The sequence below is a fragment of the Zingiber officinale genome, chromosome 8A, assembly GCF_018446385.1.
Source record: "Zingiber officinale cultivar Zhangliang chromosome 8A, Zo_v1.1, whole genome shotgun sequence".
Lineage (NCBI taxonomy): Eukaryota > Viridiplantae > Streptophyta > Magnoliopsida > Zingiberales > Zingiberaceae > Zingiber > Zingiber officinale.
Window position 1 is genome coordinate 75872186 of NC_056000.1, and position 22778 is coordinate 75894963.

Below are 22778 nucleotides of genomic sequence, written 5' to 3' on the forward strand. Positions count from 1 at the left end.
CAAGAAGAAGAAAGTGAAAGAGAAATTAAAAGATTAATTTCTAGTATAAGGATATAAGAAAATGAAACAATTTTATGCTTAGAATCAATAAAAGTTTAGTTCTTTAATTCTAAGCTAACAGTAGTAGTTTCATTACTTTCCTGTCAGTTAGTGAGCATGTTTAGTATTCAGTTTTATTTCTGTATACCATGAGTACATGCAGCTTTGCTTTAGCATTACAGTTTCAGTATTATTGCATTACTTTTATGCACTTCGATGTTTTTGTGAGATAGATTAGTACTTACTAAACGTTTTCGCTTATAGTTTTGTTTTCTTTCCTCCTACTGCGGATAAAGGAAAAGCTAAGATATGAAAGGGAGGCGACAGGATGGTGGTGGTGATGAAGGTGTGTGATGTCTGGACTATGGAGAGATCCAGAATTAGCTGACAAAACTGTTAAGACTTTCTATTTAATTCTTTTAGTTCTCTTTTAAGTGTTATTGTAAGATACCGAAAAATTTAATAATAAATGTTATTGGACGAAAAATCTTATTGGATTTTTCCAGAATTTTTAGAAATTTTTTGGGATTTAAACGGAGTCCGTATGACCCGTTTTGAGGGGATGGATTCGGGGTACAATGGAGGCCTATTTAGGTTACCCATTTAAATGGGAGTTGATTGAGAATTTAACTTAGGGTTTAATTAAGTTTAACATAAGGTATAAAATTAAATCCCTAATCTCCCTTTTTCTCTCCTCCGATTCTTAATTCATTTCCCCTCCCGATCTCCTTGCTCGATCCCGACCCTTCTCACGCACGCGGCGCCGACGACCGATCGCCGTGAGCTCACCGCCGGCGACGATTCCCTCCTCCAGTGTGTCTCACCACCAGTAGACCCTCTTGGATACCAAGCCACCGACGACCCCTCCTCCCTTCCTCTCTCTCGGTGCCGCCTCTGCCCAACATCACCGACGTCGGCAGGTGTCGCGCTGCCCAACGGACTTCGCCCGATCGTATCGGAGCCACATGACCACAGAACCTTCCTCCTCCCTGTCCTTCTCGAGGTGTCGGGTCTTCCTCCTCTTCCTTTCTTGCGTGCGATCAAGGTGATCCGACAAAGCTAGGACACAGCAGCCGGGGAGTGGATTCGCATTTGTCGTGATGGATTGCGCCCTTCTCAGTTCTTCTCTGGGATCTATTCACTAGAGGGGGTTACGGATCATCACCGGTGGAGATGGATCGCGCGACGCCGTCTGTAGGCGACGATTGTGGTAAGTGTCGAAGGAAAAATCTTGTGGATTCAAGATTTTAGTCCTATGGATTCCAATTTAGATATCCTTCCGTTTTTGGCTAGGGGAAAGCTTCGGATCAACTAGTGATGGATCTTCCTTGAGCAGGTAATCACCTTCTTCAATTCTTGCGGCTGCTAAGATTACGGTGAAGAAGTAGAGGCTTGATGGAGGTGAGTATGGTTCTGTTTATTAGGGTCTCAGTAAACCAATTTCTCTATAGTTGGATTCTGGATTTGATCTTGGAAGGAATTTGGTGGTAGTGTTCTTTGTAGCTTCCGGACAGTGAAAGAAAGGCTGCTAACTATTGGATTAGCTGCCTTATCTCTAGGTGAGTGTAGTTTGATGATGTACTTTTGTTTTTCTCATTAGTATATCGCTAAAATAGGTTTTCTATGGCTTGTAGGGTTTTGTTATTCTTGTTTAGATTTATTTGTGGTGAGTAGATGTATTGATTTAATTCATATTGATAAGAGATAATGAGATGATTATGGATGATTGGATTTGATTAGTGTGATGGTCAGTGGTGATTAATTTTGGGTTGGATTAATTGAAGTAGATGGATTATGTAAGATTGATGTTGGATGTTTAGTAGAGATGATACAATTGATTGATTAATTGATGGTTGTGGATTATGTTTGGTTTAGAAGGAGTTGGATTAAGGATGGATTTAATATCGTATTGGATTTGGGATCACTAGGTGGAGTTAAACATGATCGTTATTGGTATGTGTTGGATTGATTGATGATTGTTTGGAGGATTAATCAGAGATCAGATTTAGCTGGAGTGATCCTAATTGGGTTAGGGCTTTTATTTAGCTATTTAAATTCATATGAATTTAGCTAAATAAAATATATATATATTGATTGATGCAGGACTTGGATTCGGGATGAGTGTCTCGACGCAGGATTACTTGACACGATCTATCTTTTTAAAGGCGGGTATTTCTTCCTTGGCCTCTATGTAGATCTTCTTGTACTTAGTGCATGGTTATTATTGGATGAATTAGGCAGCTTTATCTTATATCATGATCGGTTGCTGTTTTTCCTGCATGATACTTATGCCTGACTCTTGTGATGATCTATTTAATTCATATACAGTCTCTACTCTTGATATCTATTCTATTGTGATTTCACGTGTAGAGTATGTCTTGTAGGGATTGTCGGGTTGTTGGTATTACCATGTTGATTGAGTATATGATGTTGACTGTACATAGGTGGGTATGTGTTATAGGAGTCATCTTGTTGACCGTGCATTTACATGTGGTGTGTACATACGTATTTGTCATGTACTTTTGGAGGAGTTGTGTTGATTGTATGTTTGAGTTTATACACGTGTCTGAGGTGTTTATTATTGGAGGATACATGTTGATGGTACTTATGTTCTGTGCATATGTGTCCAGTGGGATTATTGGAGATTTTGGTTGATTATACGTGTGTAGTTGTGTACATGTGTTTGGTGAGATGTGTGGATTTACCATGACGATTATATTCATGTTGTGGAGTGCTTATGTGGAGTTAGAGTTTGCATGGATGATGACGGTGTGTGTATCATGATTATATATATATCATGTTCATCATTCATTGCATACTGACGACTATCATCTCCTTTGTAGTTGAGAGGGTTGTCAGTTTTTATAGCCGTCCACTCTACCACTGATGGAGAGTGGTAGCTGGGAGTGGAGCTATGTCCTGTCGCACTCATTCAGCCGCTCAGTGTTCTGTCAGCCTCGACCACTCTGGAGTAGTGAGTCTTGAGGATACAGTAGTCAGAGGGTTTGAGTTATGAGTGGTCAGGGACCCTTAGCTATATAGTTATATAACTACTTAGCTGACCGTCCGCTTCGGCCGCCTATAGCGGTGCATGTACTGGAGGCTAGTACAGTTTGTCACGGACCCAAGTCTCTCGGCCATACAGGGGTCGTGGTGTCTAGAGAGGTGGCGGGGGTGACCATGGAGCATGCATGCACATTTGCATTTGATGTGCGGTGCATCGTTGGAGATATATTTGCATACATGCCTAGTAGATACTAGTTGCATGTGTTTGTGGTATGTTGCATTTGTTTGCGATATGATTGTTGCATATGGTTGTCATGTTGCATACATGCCATTTATTTTACATGTATTTGCAGTCGTATTTATATTGCACAGGTGTCACGAGTAGGTCTGTTGCAGATATGGTGAGTTTACTGACCATTGTACCAGGTGTTGATTCCAGATTGGGTATGTATCTATCATTATGTCGGTTGTGGTTTGTACAGTATGTATGTCAGGTTAGTAGGGCAGGTATGTTCAAATGCATTGATTATGATAGTATGATCATGTTCTTTATTTCCCTACTGAGACTGTATACTTGTGATCTCCATGTTGTTTATGGACCATGCACTATCTTGTCTATTACCTGCTGAGTTACCTATACTCACCACCGCATGTATACATTTATGTTTTCAGGTAGCTTGTAGATGGTTGGTGTCACTCGGAGTATCCTGTCTGCCGGGTCCTACGTCACATCCGAAGATCGCGCTTGCTTTCTTTTGTATATTCTTTTCTTATTTTTGGCATTGTATTTGTGTATAGCCATGTGGCTATCTTATGGTTTTGGTGTTGTATTTGTGTTTAAGCCGTGCCGACATGCATTGTATTTATTTGGTTTGTGTGGGCTTTCCTTCGTTTTTCCGCTGTGTTTTAGTACAGCCGTGTGGGCTGGTTTATATATAACTGCTTGGTTATGATTATTTCATTCCAGCCGAGTGGGCTGTTATTATAACTGCGTGGTTGTGTATATAAATATTCCAGCTGCATGTGGCTGATGTATTTTACTTGTATTGATGCTTCAGATTGTCACCGGTACAGGGGAGATGCTGTCGGATTTTTGTCTGGCAGAGACTCCTTTGGGGGCGTGACAGTTATTATGGGTTGAGACTGTAATTAAGTTTATTCCGCATTTGTAATTAGTTTTTTTTTATTATGAGTTGGAGTGGTATAGTTGTTGCTATTGCTAGAGTAGTTTCTTTCTTCCTGTTGTGTTATTATACTGCGTGGATGTGAAAAAGTGTGTTCCAGCCGCCTGTGGCTGAGTATATAGTGTATGTATTATTGATTTGGCCACCGGTACAGGAGAGGTTCTGTCGAAATTTTTCGATAGGAATTCCTCTAGGGCCGTGATGTGATAAATCTAAGTGTTGCTAATATTAGCATAAGTGACACTAGTAAGTAGAGTATAGATAGGTAACAATCGCCCTTAGAGAGTAGTAGTAAGAAGGGTGGGTTGTTATACGTGTACACCTCGGGAAGTGTGCACGCACTTCTACGGGGTCCTATATAAGGACCTCCTAACTTCGGCGAAGGTATGGTTTTTCCCCTCATCTACTATAGCCACAGTCTCTCTATTCTGCTATTGTTTCATCTCGCCATCGCCTGACTTGAGCGTCGGAGGGTCGTTGCCGAGAACCCCTTTCCGACCCGGCTTTGTTGCAGGTTCATCGAAGGCCTACGTCACTGCGGAGATCACTCGGAGGCAGCAGAGAGCGCCACGTCCCCAGTTTTCATCGACTTGGTGCACGGACAGGATCATTTACTATTCTTGGTCATTGATATATTTTATTACAATTAAATTAATTATAATTTAAGTTGTAATATTTTGGATTGATAGTGATTGCCCAAAATAAACACTCAACAAGTGTGGGTCTTGGAGTAAGAGTCGCCACAGACTCCGAACCAAGTAAATCTTGGTGTTTGTGTTTGCAATTGTTTCTTCTATTTCCGCTACGTATTTACTCGATGGTTCTAAAATGAAGTGAAAGCTACGAGCGTTACTCACCCCCTCTAACGCTTTCGATCCTACAATTGGTATCAGAGCAGGGTCACTTCGAATTGGTGAAACCACCATTCAAACAATTTTTTCGTGGTAATTTTAAATTTTTCGAGGTCAATCGGAATAGGTAAAATTGCCTCCTTTCGATTTTTTTTATTGATCGAGTTTTTTTGTTTCTTAAAGTTGGTGCAATCACCACTCGAGTCTTCTTATATTCTCTTACTCCCGCACTACTAAATCCAAGACCCAGTTTTGAAATCTTTGCTGTTATTTTTTGTGTGTACGAGGTTTCCTCTTAAATGGCCCATCAGGAAGGCTATAGCGCAGCCCACCCGCCGCTCTTCTCCGGTGAAGACTTCAGCTACTAGAAGGGTCGAATTGAGTCCTACCTCCAAACCCAATTCGAGATATGAATGATCATCAAAACTGGAATCTCACTCCCACTCGACAGCATGGGAAAACCAGTATCATACGAGAATTGGGGCATAAGTCTAATAAAGAAGGTCGAGGCCAACGCCAAGGCAACATGTATTGTTCAATGTGGTCTAACAAAGGAGGAGCTGAACCGATTTGGTCTATTCTCAAGTGCCAAAGACTTATGGGAGAAGCTAATTGAGCTACATGAATAAACCTCCGATACTAAGGTAAGTAAAAGAGATTTGATTTTAAATAAATTATATAACATAAAATTACAGGATGGGTGAATCGGCAAGTCAATTGCACACACGCATCCAGGACCTCCTCAACGACCTCCACACAATAGGACAAAAGGTGGAGAACCGAGACATTATCAGGTACGCACTAAATGCTTTTCCGAGGAATACATTGTGGGCATCAATGGTGGATGCTTACAAGGTATCTAAGGATTTATCGTTAATTAAATTAGATGAACTGTTTTCAGAATTTGAATTACATGAACAGATTAATACACGCTCGGCCGAGAAAGGTATTACGTTGGTTGCAGGTACGACCATGCCCCGAGAATCAAGAGCAAAGCATCGAACCAAACCCAAGTCCGAAGATGAATCGAACTCAGAAGATGACGAAACTATCGCCGAGCTTGTAAAATTGGTACGGAAGATGTGCAAGAAGAAGAAGGTAGCTCAATTGAATACAAAGGTCAAGACTGGAGTTACATGCTACGGCTGCAACTAGAAGGGACACTACAAGCCGAAGTGTCCAAAAACAAGCAAGCAAGCTATCTTGCTCTACCAGTACAAGCGTATGTTGCAGAAACTGAGTCCGAGTCTGAGTATGATGTCGAGAGCGAATCAGAAACCGAGTCTGAGCTAAGCCATGGATCTGTATCCGTTTCCAAAGGGCCTAACCCCACTATAAGTTGTCTATTCACCGGAACTCAAGTAGACGATCTAGAAAAGTTAGTTTCATATTTATTAAAAAAATATTGGCCAAATCAAATGTCTGAGTCAAGTCACTCCAAAAGGAGGTAACAATCCTTAAGGAGGAGACTAAATTGAGTCCTTTGACTGAGCCAGTTCAAAATGGAAGTTCAACCCAAGTCCAACAACTTGATAAAGAAAAATCCAATTTGAAAACTCAAGTTAAAGAACTTAAAGACACATTGGAATGGTTCACTTTGGGTTCCAAGAGTCTTGATTTGATTCTTGGAAAATAGAGAGTCATCTACAACCGATCCAGACTTGGATTCAAGGCTAAATAAAAATATAAGTCTTATTTATCACTAGTAAATCGATCAAATAGAAACATAGTCCAAGCATGGGTCCCCAAGTTGAACTTGATTAATCAAGTTGGACTTGGTCAATATTGGATCCCCAAGAATCATATCCATTACCTTGATAGACCTTATTGAGGCTATGATCCAGGGGTGCCAATAAAAAGACCATTTTTTATCATAAAATAGAATTGTCTGATGTTTGATTTACTGCTTTTTATTATTCATGCTTAGACTAGGGTAGATAAGGACCTAGGCTTGATTTACACTTGACTAGTTAGACCTAGGGGTTTCAAAAAGAAAATTAAATATCCAATTTCTTTGAAAGTCTTTGTCTAGAAGTGGTGGATGATCCCATACCCAAGAAGGTCTAGTGCTTCACCACAGCCTGGAAGTCAATCTTTGAAATAGATATTTAATTGACTAACTATAAAACCTTAGTCTAACTCAATTGTAAATTAATCCTTAGATGTTAATTTAAATTAAATATTAAAATTAACCATCTCACAAAACTATTAAGGTTCTCTGATTGAAAATCTAGAAAAGGGTGACATGGACCTAGGTTTAAAGTAACTAACCAAATTTAAATTAATTAATTCAATTAAGTTAATTTAATTAATTAAATATTAATTCCAAAATGTTAATTATTTTTAAATCATAATTAAATTATGATTATAATTAACTTCAAAATCATTATTTACAAAATTATAATTTTCAAATCATATTTAATTAATTTTCAAATCAATTTTAATTTTTAAAATCATAATGATAATTAATTTTCAAATCATATCTAATTTTTAAAATCTTAATGATAATCAATTTTCAAATCATATTTAATTTCTAAATCTTAATTAATTTTCAAATCATATTTTCAAATTATAATTTTAAACTAAATTAATTTTCAATATATTTTCAAAATCTTTAAAATTTTTTATTACTGTCAAGTGTTTAAATCTAATTAAACTCATATTTTAAAATTTAAAATTTAAACTCTATGAAAATTTAAACTTATATTTTAAAATATCAATACTTTTAAATATTGATAAAATTAAATTTAAATTAACTCTATCTCACACAAACATATAAGTTTTACAAGTTTCATAACTTAGAAATGGTGAGATGGAAAATCAGGAAAATAGAAAACTACCTTGGAAAATTAGAAAAATAGATAATTTCTTTTATACATGCTTGGACTCTAAGATCCGCAAATATTTTTAGCATTAATTAAGGAGGAGTGAAAGAAAGGTTAAGACATTAATTTTTATTTTATTTTACAAATTTTCAAAAGTTTTTTTCTTTTAAAAAATAGACCTTATTTTAACAAGAAAGTTCAAATACTTTTGAAAAATTTTGTAAAATACTTAACTATGCTTTCTATCTAAAAATTTTAAGGCTGAGTATTTTTCAAACTAAGTATTTAACTATACTTCTATGAAAAACCCCCCTTTGAGCTAAGTACTTAATTAAGCTTTTTATCAATTTTTTTTTAAAAAAAAGGTGAAGTACTTAACTAAGCTTTTTATCAAAATCTACTTTTAAAAGCCAAGTTTTTTTAACAAAGTAATTTTAATCTAAGGTTTTATCAAAATATTTTTAGAGCTAAAACTTTTATGAAAATTTTTTTTAGTACTTTTAACTAAGTTTTTCTTCAAAACCTTTATTTTTAAATCTAAGTATTAAATTTCTCAAAGGCTTTTTAAAACTAAATTTTTAATGGACTTCTTTTGAAAGCTAAATACTTGACAAAATAATTATTATCAAAGTTTAGCTAAGTCTTTGTTGAAAAAGAAAACTAAGTATTTTCAAAGCTAAAACTGTAGCTAAATTTTTTTTTGAAGGAAAAAAAAACTATGACAGTTTCAAAACTTAAGTTTATCTAAGTTTTGTTGAAAAAGTTATGTATTTTCAAAGAATCTTCAATTTAGCTAAGCGTTCTTTCAAAGAAATTATTTTCAAAACTAATTTCTCTAAGTGCTACCCTTTAGGGGAAGCTTAAAGTTACATAGAATGAATTTTTTTCTCTATCTTTATAACCTTCTCTCTACTTAGTATTATTTTTTATTTATGTCAACGGAGGAGAGAAAAGTCAAAGTTAAGAATTTAAACAAGTGAAGAATTTAAACATAATGAAAGGGGGAGAATAAGGGAGTTTTTTTTTCCAAATTATTGTGTTCATGCTCATGTTTAAATTCCTTTATTTATTGTTATGTTTTACTTAACTTTGAATCGTATTGCCATAATTAAAAAAGGGGAGATTGTTAGTGCGAGAAGCATCCGACGATTGAACCTGTGTTTTGATTACGTCAAAGGATCCAAAGTTAACTTGTCTTGTTATCTAGCATGTTTGAATGAGATTGCAGGAAAAGTCCTAAGTGTTCTTAGGCATAAGCCCTAGCTGTGGTTAGGCAGGTGGAAAACCCTAGGGGGTGGTAACCCTAGGTCCTAGGGGGTGGTAACCCTAGGAGAAAAGTCTTGATAGGTCAAGAGCTTCGGGCAAAATCCTAGGAGGTGATAACCCTAGGTTGAAAGTCCTGGTGTCGCAAACCAGGTGGAAGACTAGGTGGGTCACAGAGTGAACATCCAGCATGAAGACAGGAAGCTTTGGATGTTGAGCAAAAGTCCAATCGATCTGGAAGACCGGTCTGGCAATAGGTAAACTCTCCTGAGTGGAGTAGGTGAGGGTGAGTTCTCCAATGAGGGAACAGTAGGCGTTGGTTCAACTTAGGGTTTTCGAACGTGAAATTCGAAGTCAGAACCGGATAGTCCGAAGACTATCAAATACTTTATTATTCATATATTTATTGTGCTAACTTGGTTTTGCAGGGTATGGTTGGTTTCTTGGACTAACATATTTTGCAGAAAGTGAATTGAACACTTTTGCCTTAGATGAACAATACCCGAGGCGCCCTCCATGGAGATTGGAGGCGCCTCGGGTGACTTGGTCGACAACCCCACAGCAAGGCGCGAGGGTGCCCTCTATGGAGCTTGGAGGCACCCTGGATGCTGGATGAAGGGCGCCCTCCATGGAGCTTGAAGTACCCTGGACACTGGTTAGAGGCGCCCTCCATGGAGCTTGGAGGCGCCCTCAGGCAGATAAGCAGCGGGCAGTGCGAAGCTTATCTACGCGCGACTGACTCGGGGTTTGGAGGCACCCTCCATGAGGTTGAGGGTGCCCTCAACAGTCTATTTAAGCCTGGTTCGAGAAGCAACTTGGTGATACAAGATTTCAGAATTCCTTCTACTGTTCACTGCTCAAAAGATGATCCGACAAAGCTATAACAAGACCCCGACGACCAGAAGCTTCAAGTTTACTATTCTTGGTCATTGATATATTTTATTACAATTAAATTAACTACAATTTAAGTTGTAATATTTTGGATTGATAGTGATTGCCCAAAATAAACACTTAACGAGTGTGGGTCTTGGAGTAGGAGTCGCCACAGACTTTGAATCAAGTAAATATTGGTATTTATGTTTGCAATTGTTTCTTTTATTTCCACTGTGTATTTACTCGATAGTTCTAAAACGAAGTGAAAGCTACGAGCGCTATTCCCCCCCCCCCCCCCCTCCCCTCCTAGTGCTTTCAATCCTATAAACTCAAGGAGCTAATCACCATATTATCAAACCTTGGAGAAACGATAACGAATTGAGACGCACAAAGGTATGCATTATATCCGTTCCCAAGAACACCTGAATGGACATCTATAGTAGACTCCTACTATATATCCAAAGATCTCTAGGTAAGTACTTTAGAAAGTCTTTTCTCTACTTTCGAATTACACGAATCTCGATGTGCAGGACAAAGAAAAGGGCCAAGTCATAACGTCGTCCTGAAGGTAAGAACGAACGATTCTGACTCTGAAAAATCAATTGATGAAGATGAAGCTGCCCTAATGGTAAGAAAGTTCAATAAGTTTATTCGATCTAATAAATTTAAATCACAAACGAATAAAAATTATAGAAGCAAAAGGAAGGTTCGCTGTTACAACTGCAACGAAGAAGGGCACATCAAGGATGAATGCCCTAAACTAAAGAAGAAGGAAAAGGAAGGAAAAGGAAAAGTACAAAAGACCAACATCCTACAAACACAAGAACCTAAAGGTCACATGGGATGAATCATCATCCTCTGAGTCCGAGGTTGAGGCCTTCTTAGGACTAGCCCTAATGGCTAATCATCAAGTAGAAGATGAAACCAACTGAGAAATGAGCATCGATGAAGAGGGAGGATCAGAAGAAGACAGCTGCGATGAAGGGGGAGCATCAGAACATGAGGTAAGTGAGGTGCATGCTCTATCTCCCAAGCAATCTTTTCAGTTTATTAAGATTATTTCTAAAGATTTAATCAAATTAGAAAAAGAAAATGTTGAGTTAAAATTAAACTTAACAAAAGCATATCTCTTAAAATTATTCAACAATTTAAAGTTAGAAAATGAGAAATTGAAATGCAAATCGAAAATTTAAAAGAACATGCATGTTTGAAACTAAATAACTTTCAAAAACCAAAGACTAGAAATTATGGTTGACTAAATTGGTATATTAGACATCACCAGGGATAAATTAGGAAAGTTCTAAAAAGTTATGTACCACCCAAATTTCTAATTAACCCAGTAGGAAGGAACCTATATTAGATTCCTAAAGAATATTTGAATTAAAATTTCTGATAGGCTTTCAGAAAAGGAAATTAAATGTTTAATTCTTTAAGAGGCTTTGTCTAGAAGTGGTTGATGATCCAATAACCAAGAAGGCCTAGTGTCTCGCCACAACCTAGAAGTCAATTACTGAATTGAATATTTAATTGACAAACTGATAAGCATGTAATAGTTAATTAAAATAATACTTTCAATATTTGTCAATCATTTCAATTAATTTAGCAAAATTATAAATTTGTAACTTGTTTTTAAACTCAAACTTATTGTTAACCTTACTAAAATTCTTTAAGTGCCCCAGTTTTTTGATGCGATCAAAGGAAGAGGAATAGGTACAAGTTTAGGAGGAGTTAGGATTTTAAAACTTTTTTTATCAAATTTACTCTATTTTATTAGTCTGAATTTTTGATAAATCAATTTGAATTATACTTGATGTTGCAATTTCATTTATTGCAATTTTATACTTAAAATGTTTTGCAAATTCTTTCATTGCAACTTGTTCGTTATTACCCTAACTTGAACTTGAGTTGATGTACATCAAAAGGGGGAGATTGCTGGACCCTGAGATTGTTTTGGTGTGATCAACCAAGTTAAAGTTAGGTCCTATTTTATTTCGATCTCTGTGTCTAAGTGTGCAGGAGCTTAGGAGCACAGGAAGTCGAGCGGAAGATGCAGCTAGCGAGAAGGATGGCATGGGAAAAGAGCCGACGAGCTCGGTGCATTTGAGGGGCGAGGTGCTGCGGAAGAGTACACTAGTGGACGAGAAGAACGTGCGCGATGTTGGAGGGACGAGAAGTCAGAGTGGAAGCCTGCTTGAGGAGAAGGCTGGAAATCGGGTTTGGATAAGCCCTATTTCTGTTGGTCGCAATCACCCAGGCGATCAGAGTAACAGAAGAGCGAAAGAAGCTGATGAAAACTATTGGAGACCCCCTCAACAGGAGTTAAAGGCACCTCCAAGGCGCCCTCGCGCCTCTGCCACCTTCAGGCGGAAGGTGCCTCCCATGAGCATGGAAGACGCCCTCCATAAGCATGGGAGGCACCCTCCATAAGCATGGAAGGCGCCTTTGTCCAGTCAAAGTAGTCGTTCACAGTTAATAAAGCTTTATCCACTATGCCTTGCTGGAGGCACCCTCCAAGCCCTTTGGAGGTGCCCTCAAGTTACGGATAAGATTTTCCAGGGACTATAAAAAGACCCCTGGACCTAGGTAATAGGTAACAACTTTTGTATTCACTTTCCTAGTCTTTTCTGAGCTTTCATTGTGTGTAAAAGGTTTCTCCGCCTTCAGTAAAGGAGATTCTTAGTGAGCTTTTCAATCACCTTGGATTAACAATCATCTAGGTTGTAACCAAGTAATTCTTGTCCTTTTACTGATTTTATTCAAGTTGTTAGTTTTATTTTAATTACATTTCTAATCTAAGTTCAAGGATCGGGAAGGGGTTTTATTTTTCTATTTCAGGCAATTCACCCCCCTTTTGTCGGCCCCGCTGCGCCAACAGTGGCATATAGAAGTCAAGTGGGTATGACTGACACATACTCTGCAGATGTTTGTTATTTGCTTGTCATCCAAATTATACTTTGCATTTAAGACTCCAGGTTGCCAAGAATACTAATCCATGGCTAAAGAAAACTTCTAGTCTCCCATGAAACAATGACAATAAAATCACAAGACACAAGGGGTAATTATGGCATAACACATGGATAGATAGAAGATGTAAAATAATCAAAGCACTCAATCAATTTTTTTTTTGATTTAAAAAATAAAAAATAAATATATAATGAAAATAAGAAAGAAGATGTAAAAAAAAGTCTAAAGTAACTCATATACTAATCAACTAATGTTAATCAGAAATAATCCCCGGCAACGGCGCTAAAAACTTGATGTGTATAATCCGCAAGTGCACAGTTATTGTCAAATAATAAAATATCAATCTCACACAGACTATTGATTAAGTACTAGTTAACTTCATACAATAAATTATCTAGATAATCAAAAAAGTGGTTTATGGTCACATACGTAAGAAGAGAGAGAGAGAGAGAGAGAGAATAAGCATAGGTGAATGAAACATGATAGATTCTAGGATTTCGATTTCATTATGCTGTTAGTTAATGATCCTAGAATATATTCATCTCCTTAATCTCTATGCTTATAATTTTATAGGGTTCTAATCAGATATCCAATTAGAATTCCTCTAGTGAAGGATTGGTCCCTACATCAAGACCTCTAGAAAATGGGATAATATCAGTGCCCTCTATCACTAAGGGCACATTGTGCCCAATTGAATGAGTGTCCTTTATCACTAAGGATCCCTTGGTTATCCAATCCAGTCAAATTTAATATAGAAACAAATCCCTCACATTTGCATGCATTCACCATAAACACATTTCGTCAAACACATACAAGACACAACGGATATAGATAAATTATAAACATATCATAGGATAGGGAAATGATCATATATGTAGTTCATACATCACACAACATATGATAATTACTTCTTGCATCCTAAATTTAGAGATCTACTTTATTGCAAGAGAATACAATTAAAAGACAATGAAAGTAGCAAACTCCACTCAATATATGGAAATAGAGATAAGAGAGTGCTTATCCTTGAAGCCTAGCATCTTTGGAGGCATTTCCTTGCTCTAGAAGTGAACAGATGATGCAGATCAGCGGAGATGGAATCTCTAGGGCTCTCCTAAGAAGGAGAATCCTTTCCCAAGGAATGAGGACAGAGTCCCAAGCCAAAGATGAGTGAAAAAAGAGAAAACCCCCCTTTTATAGCACTAAGCACTGTCTCATTGTTTTATCTGCCATGGTCGTGCCTTTTGGCACGCCCTGGGCATGAATAGCCACGGTCGAAAAAACACGGTCGTACCAATTGGCACAGCCAAGTTGTGAAGCCGCTTGGGTGGAGAGGCACGGTCGTGCCAATTGATACGGCCAACCTCTGAATCGTCTCTAGAAACCTGGCATGACTGTGTCATTTGGCACAGCTAAACCCTGAATCGGCTCTGGAAGAGGGGCACAACTTTGTGATTTCACATGGTTGTCTCTTGGTTGGCCACTTGTGGGAGACATAGCCGAAGCCTGTTTCGTCTTTGGGGTTGGGGCACTATTGTGCCTGTGGGTACAACCTTCCCTTGGGCTGGCACACGGTCGTCATTCTTTTTGTTTGGAGATCTGCTCTTTGCTTATTTTGATTGACAGAACACATTTTAGAGCAAGATGGAGCAAAAATAGAGCATTGGACGCACATGGGAGTAGGGATGGTAATTTCACCCGATCCCGATAGAGAATCCGACATCCGACCCGAATGGAGAAGGGTATGGAGGGATTATCAATACCTAATACCCGACCCAAATACCCGATTAAATAATATATATACATATATTAAAAAAAATTCTTTTTTCTAAAATCAACTTCTTATTTTTTTTTTGGTATTTGTAGGAGACTATATAGATGTTTAATATATTTTTTTAATTATATATATATTTTTAATATGATGTTAATTTTAATATGTTTTTGTTGAATGATAATAGTTCGATAAAAAGAAGAAAAATTATACGTATAGAAGATATCCGATCTTTTAATAGATATGGGTATATCCATCGGATATCCTATATCCGATGGGTATAGGTATGGAGGATATAGAATCTAATCCGATTCGACCCATTATCATTCCTATATAAGAGCCACTTTAAAAAAAAATCAACAACCTGAATAATGAGCGGGATAGAGGGGACACGGGAGTTCAGAACAGAGGATCTGAACTCCGAAGCAGCATGAATTTTTGACGAGTATAAGATATTTTAGGACCATCAAATTATTTTACAAAAAATGACGAGTTAACGTATGCCTACATGTAATTTAAGTTTTATAAATTCTTATGAATAGTAAAAATATGATCTCGATTAACTTTTATCGACGTGTAGAAGACATTAAAGTGTTTTCGGAATGCTTTTCAAATGAAATTATATTTCAAATGCACCTCCCATAAAAACATTAAAATATTCTTGGTTTTATTGGTGGGCTAGCATCTTATATTTTAACACCAATAGTTATAGTTATAGTTATAATTATAGTTATCTGTGATTTTTTTTTATATTGATCTAAAGATAAATTAAGATAAATTGACGGGACACTGAGATCGAGTACATCATCTTTTGTCACGTCATATTCTAACACCAAAGACTTTGTTTAAGGCCAACAAAGTAAAATTAGATTGATTAAGTAGGCCACTCAATTCGAGCTACTTTTTCCTCCCTCGATTTGAGCTCAACTGCTCTGTCCTCGAATTAGGTCCACCGAGTAAAAAAATAATTAATATTTTTAAAAACAAATTAAATATAATAAAGAATACAAGAAAAATAGATTAAAAGTTATGAAAATTTGATATTTAAAGTAATATATGCTAAGACCATTATATGATTAATTTAGCAAATATACCAGCTCCCACGAACTCGACTTCTAAGTATAATCTTGTAAATCTGGAACTGACCTCTCGTATATTTCACCGATATAAATATTTAAATAAAATTAATCTCATTATTAATATATATAATTTGTATTGGTTGATATCCGATTTAGTCTCATAAAAATTTTTCACCCGTCAATAGAATTAATTGAAAGATAGTCTGGCTGGTTTTCAATGCCTTCAATAGCGGTTAAGAGGAAATCGTTTACAATTCGTAACAGCTGAGTTTTGAATTTATGAAATCCACACTTGAAAGCCTAACCACTGTACTATAGTCTCGGGACATAGATCTTTCTTCTTTTTTATTTGGCATGGGTATCCAATCTACGTATAAATCTTTCTTCTTCTTACAACAAAAGATTAAGAAGAAAAGATGATAATCCTCACCCGAGTCCCTTCCAAGACTATTTCATGCGATCTAGAAGGGAAGTAAGTCACAAGGAATTTCATTCAACACAATAATCATTTGTATGAAAAGATCAAATGATACGCAATACATTTCGCATACGTTGGAAATTGATATCCATTATAAATCTTCCTCTTAATCTCATGGAAGTTTCTCATCGACCACTAGAGTAAATCAGGAAGTACACTCATAGAATCTCATCCAAATGGCCAGCATTCTTAGGCTCTCTTTTCACTGGAAGAAAAATCTTCTGTAGTGTCATAACTGAGACTCAAACCTTAGATCTCTTAATTATCCATTGAAGGGTCTAACTATTGCACCTTGCCCCAGGAGCAATAAAACTTTCTTCCTCTTGTTAGAGCAAAAGGTGATATCACTCATCTTAAATGACCTAGTATTACCTGCCCCCAATTAGATACAAGTAGGTAAATCACGAAAAACATTTTACCCTAACGCAATAACTCTTTTAACAAAAAACAAAACATCAGACATCTAATAAAATATTTTACACTAGACGTATTAAAACAATCATCCATATAATTACCAAAATATGACTGCTATAAATCTTTCTTCTTCTTTTGTAACAATATATGAATTGATCGTACATTATTTATTGATACACATTTGTACTATAATCTCTTTAAGAAGTTTTCCTTAATAAATACAATTTTTTCTTTAATATTTATATATTTATATTTCCTATCTTGTCTACTTATCCACTTTATCATCTTAAAACATTCAACTCCTGATCATATGCTTGATTCATAGTCAACCATGGATGGTGATTTGAACGATTACCAATCCATAAACATTATCCCCAACCGCAATAAGCGAAGACTTCGCTTCTCATCCTTCGCATAACATCAAAACGAAGAAAAAAAAACGTCTATAAATCACGCCTAAGCAGAAAAGAAGAATCCTACATATCAGCATCAGCTTTTATTCGCAACACATTGCAGGATAACAGACAGGTAGCAAGCAAGACTTAGCACAACAATATACCGCAGAAGAAAGAAAAACAACTCTCAGCATTGTTTAGCAGAGAACAAGGGCATTTACTTGCAAACAAACACAGGTATTATGGCACTAGAAGGTTACTTTGATACCCAGCAAAGCCATAAGCTGAGAGACGAACTCTGGATGGCCAGGCCAAGCAGCGCCAGTGACCAAGTTGCCATCGGTGAAGCAACGATCAATTGGATCTGGTTCCAACCATGTTGCTCCTGCCAGAACCACATTGAGCTTCACTGCAGGGTATGCTGTGCACTTCCTTCCCTGCAAAACAGAAGTACATGCACAATCAAAGTTAATCGTAACACACTCCAAGACAAGAACACAAATATTAACAAAATTGTATTCCAGGTCCTTGAATCAATTTACTTCATTTGCATCACTATGAGCGTTCACCCTTATTAATCAAAGATGAATCTTCTCCACTTTCTTAACAAGTGGTCTCACAGGAAAAGAGAAAAGGGAAACCTAGCCTAGAAATTTAGCATCTTTCTGCAGGAATGAGAAAAAGGAGAGAAAGAAACAAAACGAATTAATAGTGATTACCTTGAGAACACCAGCAGCAGCCAATATCACTTGTCCATGGCAAATTGATGCAACAGGTTTTCCCCCATTCATAAATTCTCTCACCAAAGATATTACTTCCCCATTTACTGCAAGGTATTCAGGGGCTCGCCCACCAGGTATTACAAGGGCATCATAACTTGAAGCATCCAAGCCTTCAAAAGATGCAGTAAGGGAAAAATCATGGCCAGGCTTTTCGCTGTAAGTTTGGTCACCCTCAAAGTCATGGATAGCAGTCAGACATTTTTCGCCTGCAGCTTTATTCGGACAGACAGCAGCAACATCACAACCAAGAGCTTGAAGTGCCTGAAATGGAACCATAACTTCATAGTCCTCCATGTAATCCTGTGAAACAAAATAAACGAATAAGAAATGGGTTAATTCAGGTAATTGGCAAATCCATAACATAGAACCTAAAATAAACAGGGAAAAGGGATCTATTTGAATTTCATTTTGGTAAGTATCCTATTTTCGATGTTAAAATTTGGTGTCTTTTAATTCAGTAGGAGTTAAGGAGATTATTGTGTTTTCGGCAAATTACTAATCCACATAGCTAAAGTTCCGGAATACCCAAATCACGTACCCAAGTTTTAAAATTATCAAATCACATACCCAATACTCATTTTACCCCTCTTACTGTTCCCAATCAATTGGTAAATTTACCAATCGATTGTTACAGTGTACCAAAATCAATTGGGAATGATTCTATGACAGTGTAACATTTCACCAATCGGGTCCGATTCGTGTTAAAAAAATTTCTGCTCTCAATATGATATATGAAAATGATGTTTGAGTGCATGGATATAATCTGGAAAACTAGATGAAAACATAGGAATTGGTTCGATATCATTCTGATCTCTCTAGATCAATATGCTGGTTTTGTCCATGTCCTCCAATATTATTTCCATACATCATAGTAAGAGCAGCAACTTTTTAAATATGAATCGAATTTTTTAATTGATTGTTATAGTGTACCAATCGATTCAGGATATTACCGTGTTGATGAACAATAGCATTGCTACAATGTAGCAATCGGTACAGAGGGGCAAAAATAGAATTGGGTACATGATTTGATAATTCTAAAACTTGGTACGTGATTTGGATATTCTGGAACTTCACATGGTTCAATAATTTACCATTATATTTTTTCTTTATAGTATTTTCTTCCTAGTTTAGTTATGGCCAAACCTATTAAAGAGGTCTCATCTATGCATTTTTTATTAATCTCTATGTGAGATTTTTTTTTTCTCATTGTGAAATTGTTAACTAGTGCATTATGTATGTGACTTTTTTTTTAGTTGGCACCAGATATCCAGCTTACGCCAACTAATCTTGGGGTGACTGACTAGGCCTCACGGAAGTTTTCCACCGGCCACTAAGATAAATCTGGAAACACTTGCAACGGGCAACCCATCAGCCTAACGCTCTTAGGTCAACCGTCCATTAGGAAAAATTTATCGACTCGATCCTTAGAAGATGCTCTGCCGCTGCACCATTGCCCCGAGGGCATGTATGTGTGACTTTTGGTTAAGTGTTGCATCAACTGATTGCAACAACCTTCTAAGTTCAGATGACAATTAGGGCAGCCTCATGAGTAATTGTTTCTAGACAATAAATTCAATAGCATTATCTCCAACCTATCAACCTCTTAGCATTTTTTATTTTCCTTACCTAAATTTTAGCTTTAATCAAATAGCTCAAGCATATCAACCAGGTTACCAGGGTGATTTTAAGCCAAACTATTAAATAGTGTCAAATACTAATCTGATTCAACTTGCTTGATGTGGAACTGATTATGTGGTTTATCCAAAATATTGATCACAATGTCCCATCAACCAAAAAAAAATTTGCACACCACCCTACAAGCTACACTGTGGAAGATATTAATCGAGAAGGTATAAAAACTATGTTGTGCACATACCCCACAAAGAAACAGAATTCGCTTATTTGAACCTGTTATTGAGCCTCCTAATGCTTGGACGAAAAGACGGATTAACTCAGGGTGACAGTCATATGTTCCTCCTGTTATAAGATGATCATGAGAAACACATTTTGCCATTGTTTCTGGTTCCACCCAGTGGGCACCAGCCGCAACAAGAGCAGGTTTCACCGTAGGGTAGGCTGTGCATTGCCTGTCTTTAACCACATCTGCAGCTGCTAAAATCAACTGTCCATGGCAAATAGATGCAATTGTCTTGGTGGAATCATGGAACTTGGATACTAACTTCACAACCACATCATCCATTGCAAGGTATTCTGGTGCTCGACCTCCAGGAATAATTATCCCATCATATTTGCTTACTTCAATTTCATCAAATGTTGCATTAAGTGTGAAATTGTGCCCTCTTGATTCAGAATACGTCTGCAACCATGGCATTGATGACATTATTGAAAACAACAAGAGCTTTATAACACATTTCAACAAAGAAATTAAACATCTCTATCAAGAAAAAAAAAGAGAGAATATTTTTTAAAAAGAAAAATATCTACAGAAGACAGTCTAGGTATTTTTGTTTGTCCACATTCCAAATATTAATAGCGTGAAACAAATTGCCAGTTTAAAGATTTGAAAGGATTAAATTAGTACTAATACTATACGGCGCCATACCATGCCATACATAATAAACAATCTAAAAACGCAAAACCAAGTATTCCATTGCTGACTCTTGTGACATAGGTGTCCATGCTTACATCAATTGAAAATCCTCCTACAAATGCATCTAGTGGTTAACATTTAATAACAATTTAGGAGTAGGGTTGCCATGTTTACCTCAATGAACAACAATTAGCAGTCAGTACATACTCAAGTTTGAAGTAACATGCTAGCTTTAGTGATATAAAACAGTCAATCCAAAAACTAGGCAAGCAAATAGATGACATGAACCCGAGTACAAAATGATCCTGTGCAACCAATTTTAGGATTTGATTAAAGGAGCATTAGCATCAAAGACCCGAAGCATGACTAGAATATAATATGGATCTTATAAATCAATAATTACCTGGTGACCAGAAAGCTGATGGATGCTAGTGCGGCACACTTCACCAGCCTTCTTACCAGGACAAACTGCATCAACAATAACTCCATATGCTTGAAGTGCTTGAAATGGCACCATAACCTAGAGATATGAATGATCAGTGTTGTCCATGTTGTGATTTGGTCAAGATTCAAAGAATTGGAAGATTCTCCCAAGAAACCAATGGTGATCAGGAAGGAAGTACCTCATAATCCTCCACATAGTCACCACACAGTAGCAAAACTCTCCTCGCCATTTCCCACCACCTATATTCCTCTTTGTCAGTGAAAAAGAAATATTAAAAGAACAAAACATACAAAAAAAAAAAAAAAAACTAAGTTGATCATATGTGCCTTACTAAGAAACTAGATTGAAAATTTTACTCAAACGAAGAAAAAGAAAAAACTTACAAACTCACTAGATTCATCTTATGACATTTAATATAAGCTATTTTCATTTAGTTTGGAACATAAATTTTGATTTACTTTATTGTTTTTGGTTTTTGAAAGATATTACTTGACTGAGTGAAACAAATAAGTAGGAAAAAAAGGTGTTTGGTGAGTAATCTTGGCAGTAGAAATATGGGGGACACATTGTACAGAAGACATCTCAGAACAAGCCACGAATATGGGGCTTAAGGTAGGAAAAGGATTCTAGAATTAAACGAAGAGTTATACACTCACAGGATTAGATATTTAGATAAACTACAGTGATTATCTACATCAATAACAATCGAACAACTGCAAAGACTTTCTTAGAAACAAACGCCATGTACATGTTTTTATAACACATTTGTGTTCATTACTAGTTATTAGATCATTTGTTCTTCGTGTTGATCTGCCTGACTTTAATTTGAGTAACAGAGTCAATTAGCAAGTAAGATCCAATTTCAAGTGCAATTCGATGCAGTATCAAACAGAAAAAAAGAAAAACACACACACAATTTTAACAGATAAACAGAAGAATCTCGGCATGAAGATACAGGATCCAAGCATCACGAGCGCATTGAATAGTTTTCCGCGCTTAAGATCTGCAACTATCGGTACTTAATCATGTTCAGGATAAGAATTTTGTGTAAGAGATTCTTAACTGAAAAGGGAATCGAGTACGAAACACGCGAACTGCGTTGTGTGGGCAGCCGGAGACTGGTCGGCGTAGACGGCAGCAGGTCGGGCGGCTTGTGCGGCGGAAGGAGCTGGAAAGTGAAAGAGGGAGCGGAAGAAACAAGGATATAGGGTTAGGGCGAGGAAGAACCGAGCTGTGTCCACCGCCTCGACGGCCGCGCGACGACAATACGACTATACGAGCTTGGGCGATGGAGTAATATATAGCTTTAAAATGAATAAGAAAAGATTGTGCGGTATAGAATAAGAGAGGAAAGAGATTGCTCGAATGTGGCAGAGCTTATCGAATCCATTAAATAATAATAAATATTAATATTATATATAAATTAAGTGTCGGAAATGGAGAGCGATGGTAGATTGCTCGAATGATGCAGAGCTTATCGAATCCATTAAATAATAATAAATATTAATATTATATATAAATTAAGTGTCTGAAATGGAGAGTGATGGTGTGTATTGCTTAGGTGGTTATACTATTAAGTAAAACATTTGAAGGTTGGTGAGAGATTTTTAAAACTAAAAAAATTGAATAAAAATGTTTAAATTATTGGGATGTATTTAGTTAAGTTATCATGCATAATTTTGATTATGTAATTATCAATTATCACATAACTAAGATTATGGATAATAAAATATAATCAAATATTGTTTGATTCAATTTAGGTAATGCAACAAAAACTTATTTGTTTGAAGGTTTAATGAATACCTTAGTTTAATATTTTACTGTATTACCCTTAGTTACAAAACCGACTATACATATTATT

At 36.7% G+C, this 22778-nt stretch overlaps 1 protein-coding gene across 2 annotated transcripts; it reads right to left on the reverse strand.

Moving 5' to 3' along the window:
• Window positions 1–17207: 17207 nt before the first annotated feature.
• On the reverse strand, window positions 17208–22232 carry LOC122009599 (protein DJ-1 homolog D-like). 2 transcript variants are annotated; one of them, XM_042565814.1, is made up of 6 exons: window positions 21981–22232; window positions 21096–21156; window positions 20876–20992; window positions 19798–20238; window positions 17859–18221; window positions 17208–17576 (listed from the first exon to the last, which is right to left on the reverse strand). In XM_042565814.1, exons 2-6 carry the CDS (start codon window positions 21144–21146, stop codon window positions 17388–17390), a joined length of 1161 nt encoding a protein of 386 aa, XP_042421748.1. In that variant the 5' UTR covers window positions 21147–21156; window positions 21981–22232; the 3' UTR covers window positions 17208–17387. The 2 variants fall into 2 exon arrangements, with proteins under 2 accessions (XP_042421748.1, XP_042421749.1); XM_042565815.1 differs by having other exon boundaries at window positions 21096–21166.
• Window positions 22233–22778: the final 546 nt, after the last annotated feature.

Coding starts and splice junctions, on each gene's coding strand:
- LOC122009599 (XM_042565814.1), bottom strand. CDS start 21,146: ATGGCGAGGAGAGTTTTGCTACTGTGTGGTGACTATGTGGAGGATTAT. Junction 18,222..19,797: donor GAATTCTGTTTCTTTGTGGG/GTATGTGCACAA, acceptor TTTGTTTCACAG/GATTACATGGAGGACTATGA. Junction 17,577..17,858: donor CTGCTGCTGGTGTTCTCAAG/GTAATCACTATT, acceptor TCTGTTTTGCAG/GGAAGGAAGTGCACAGCATA.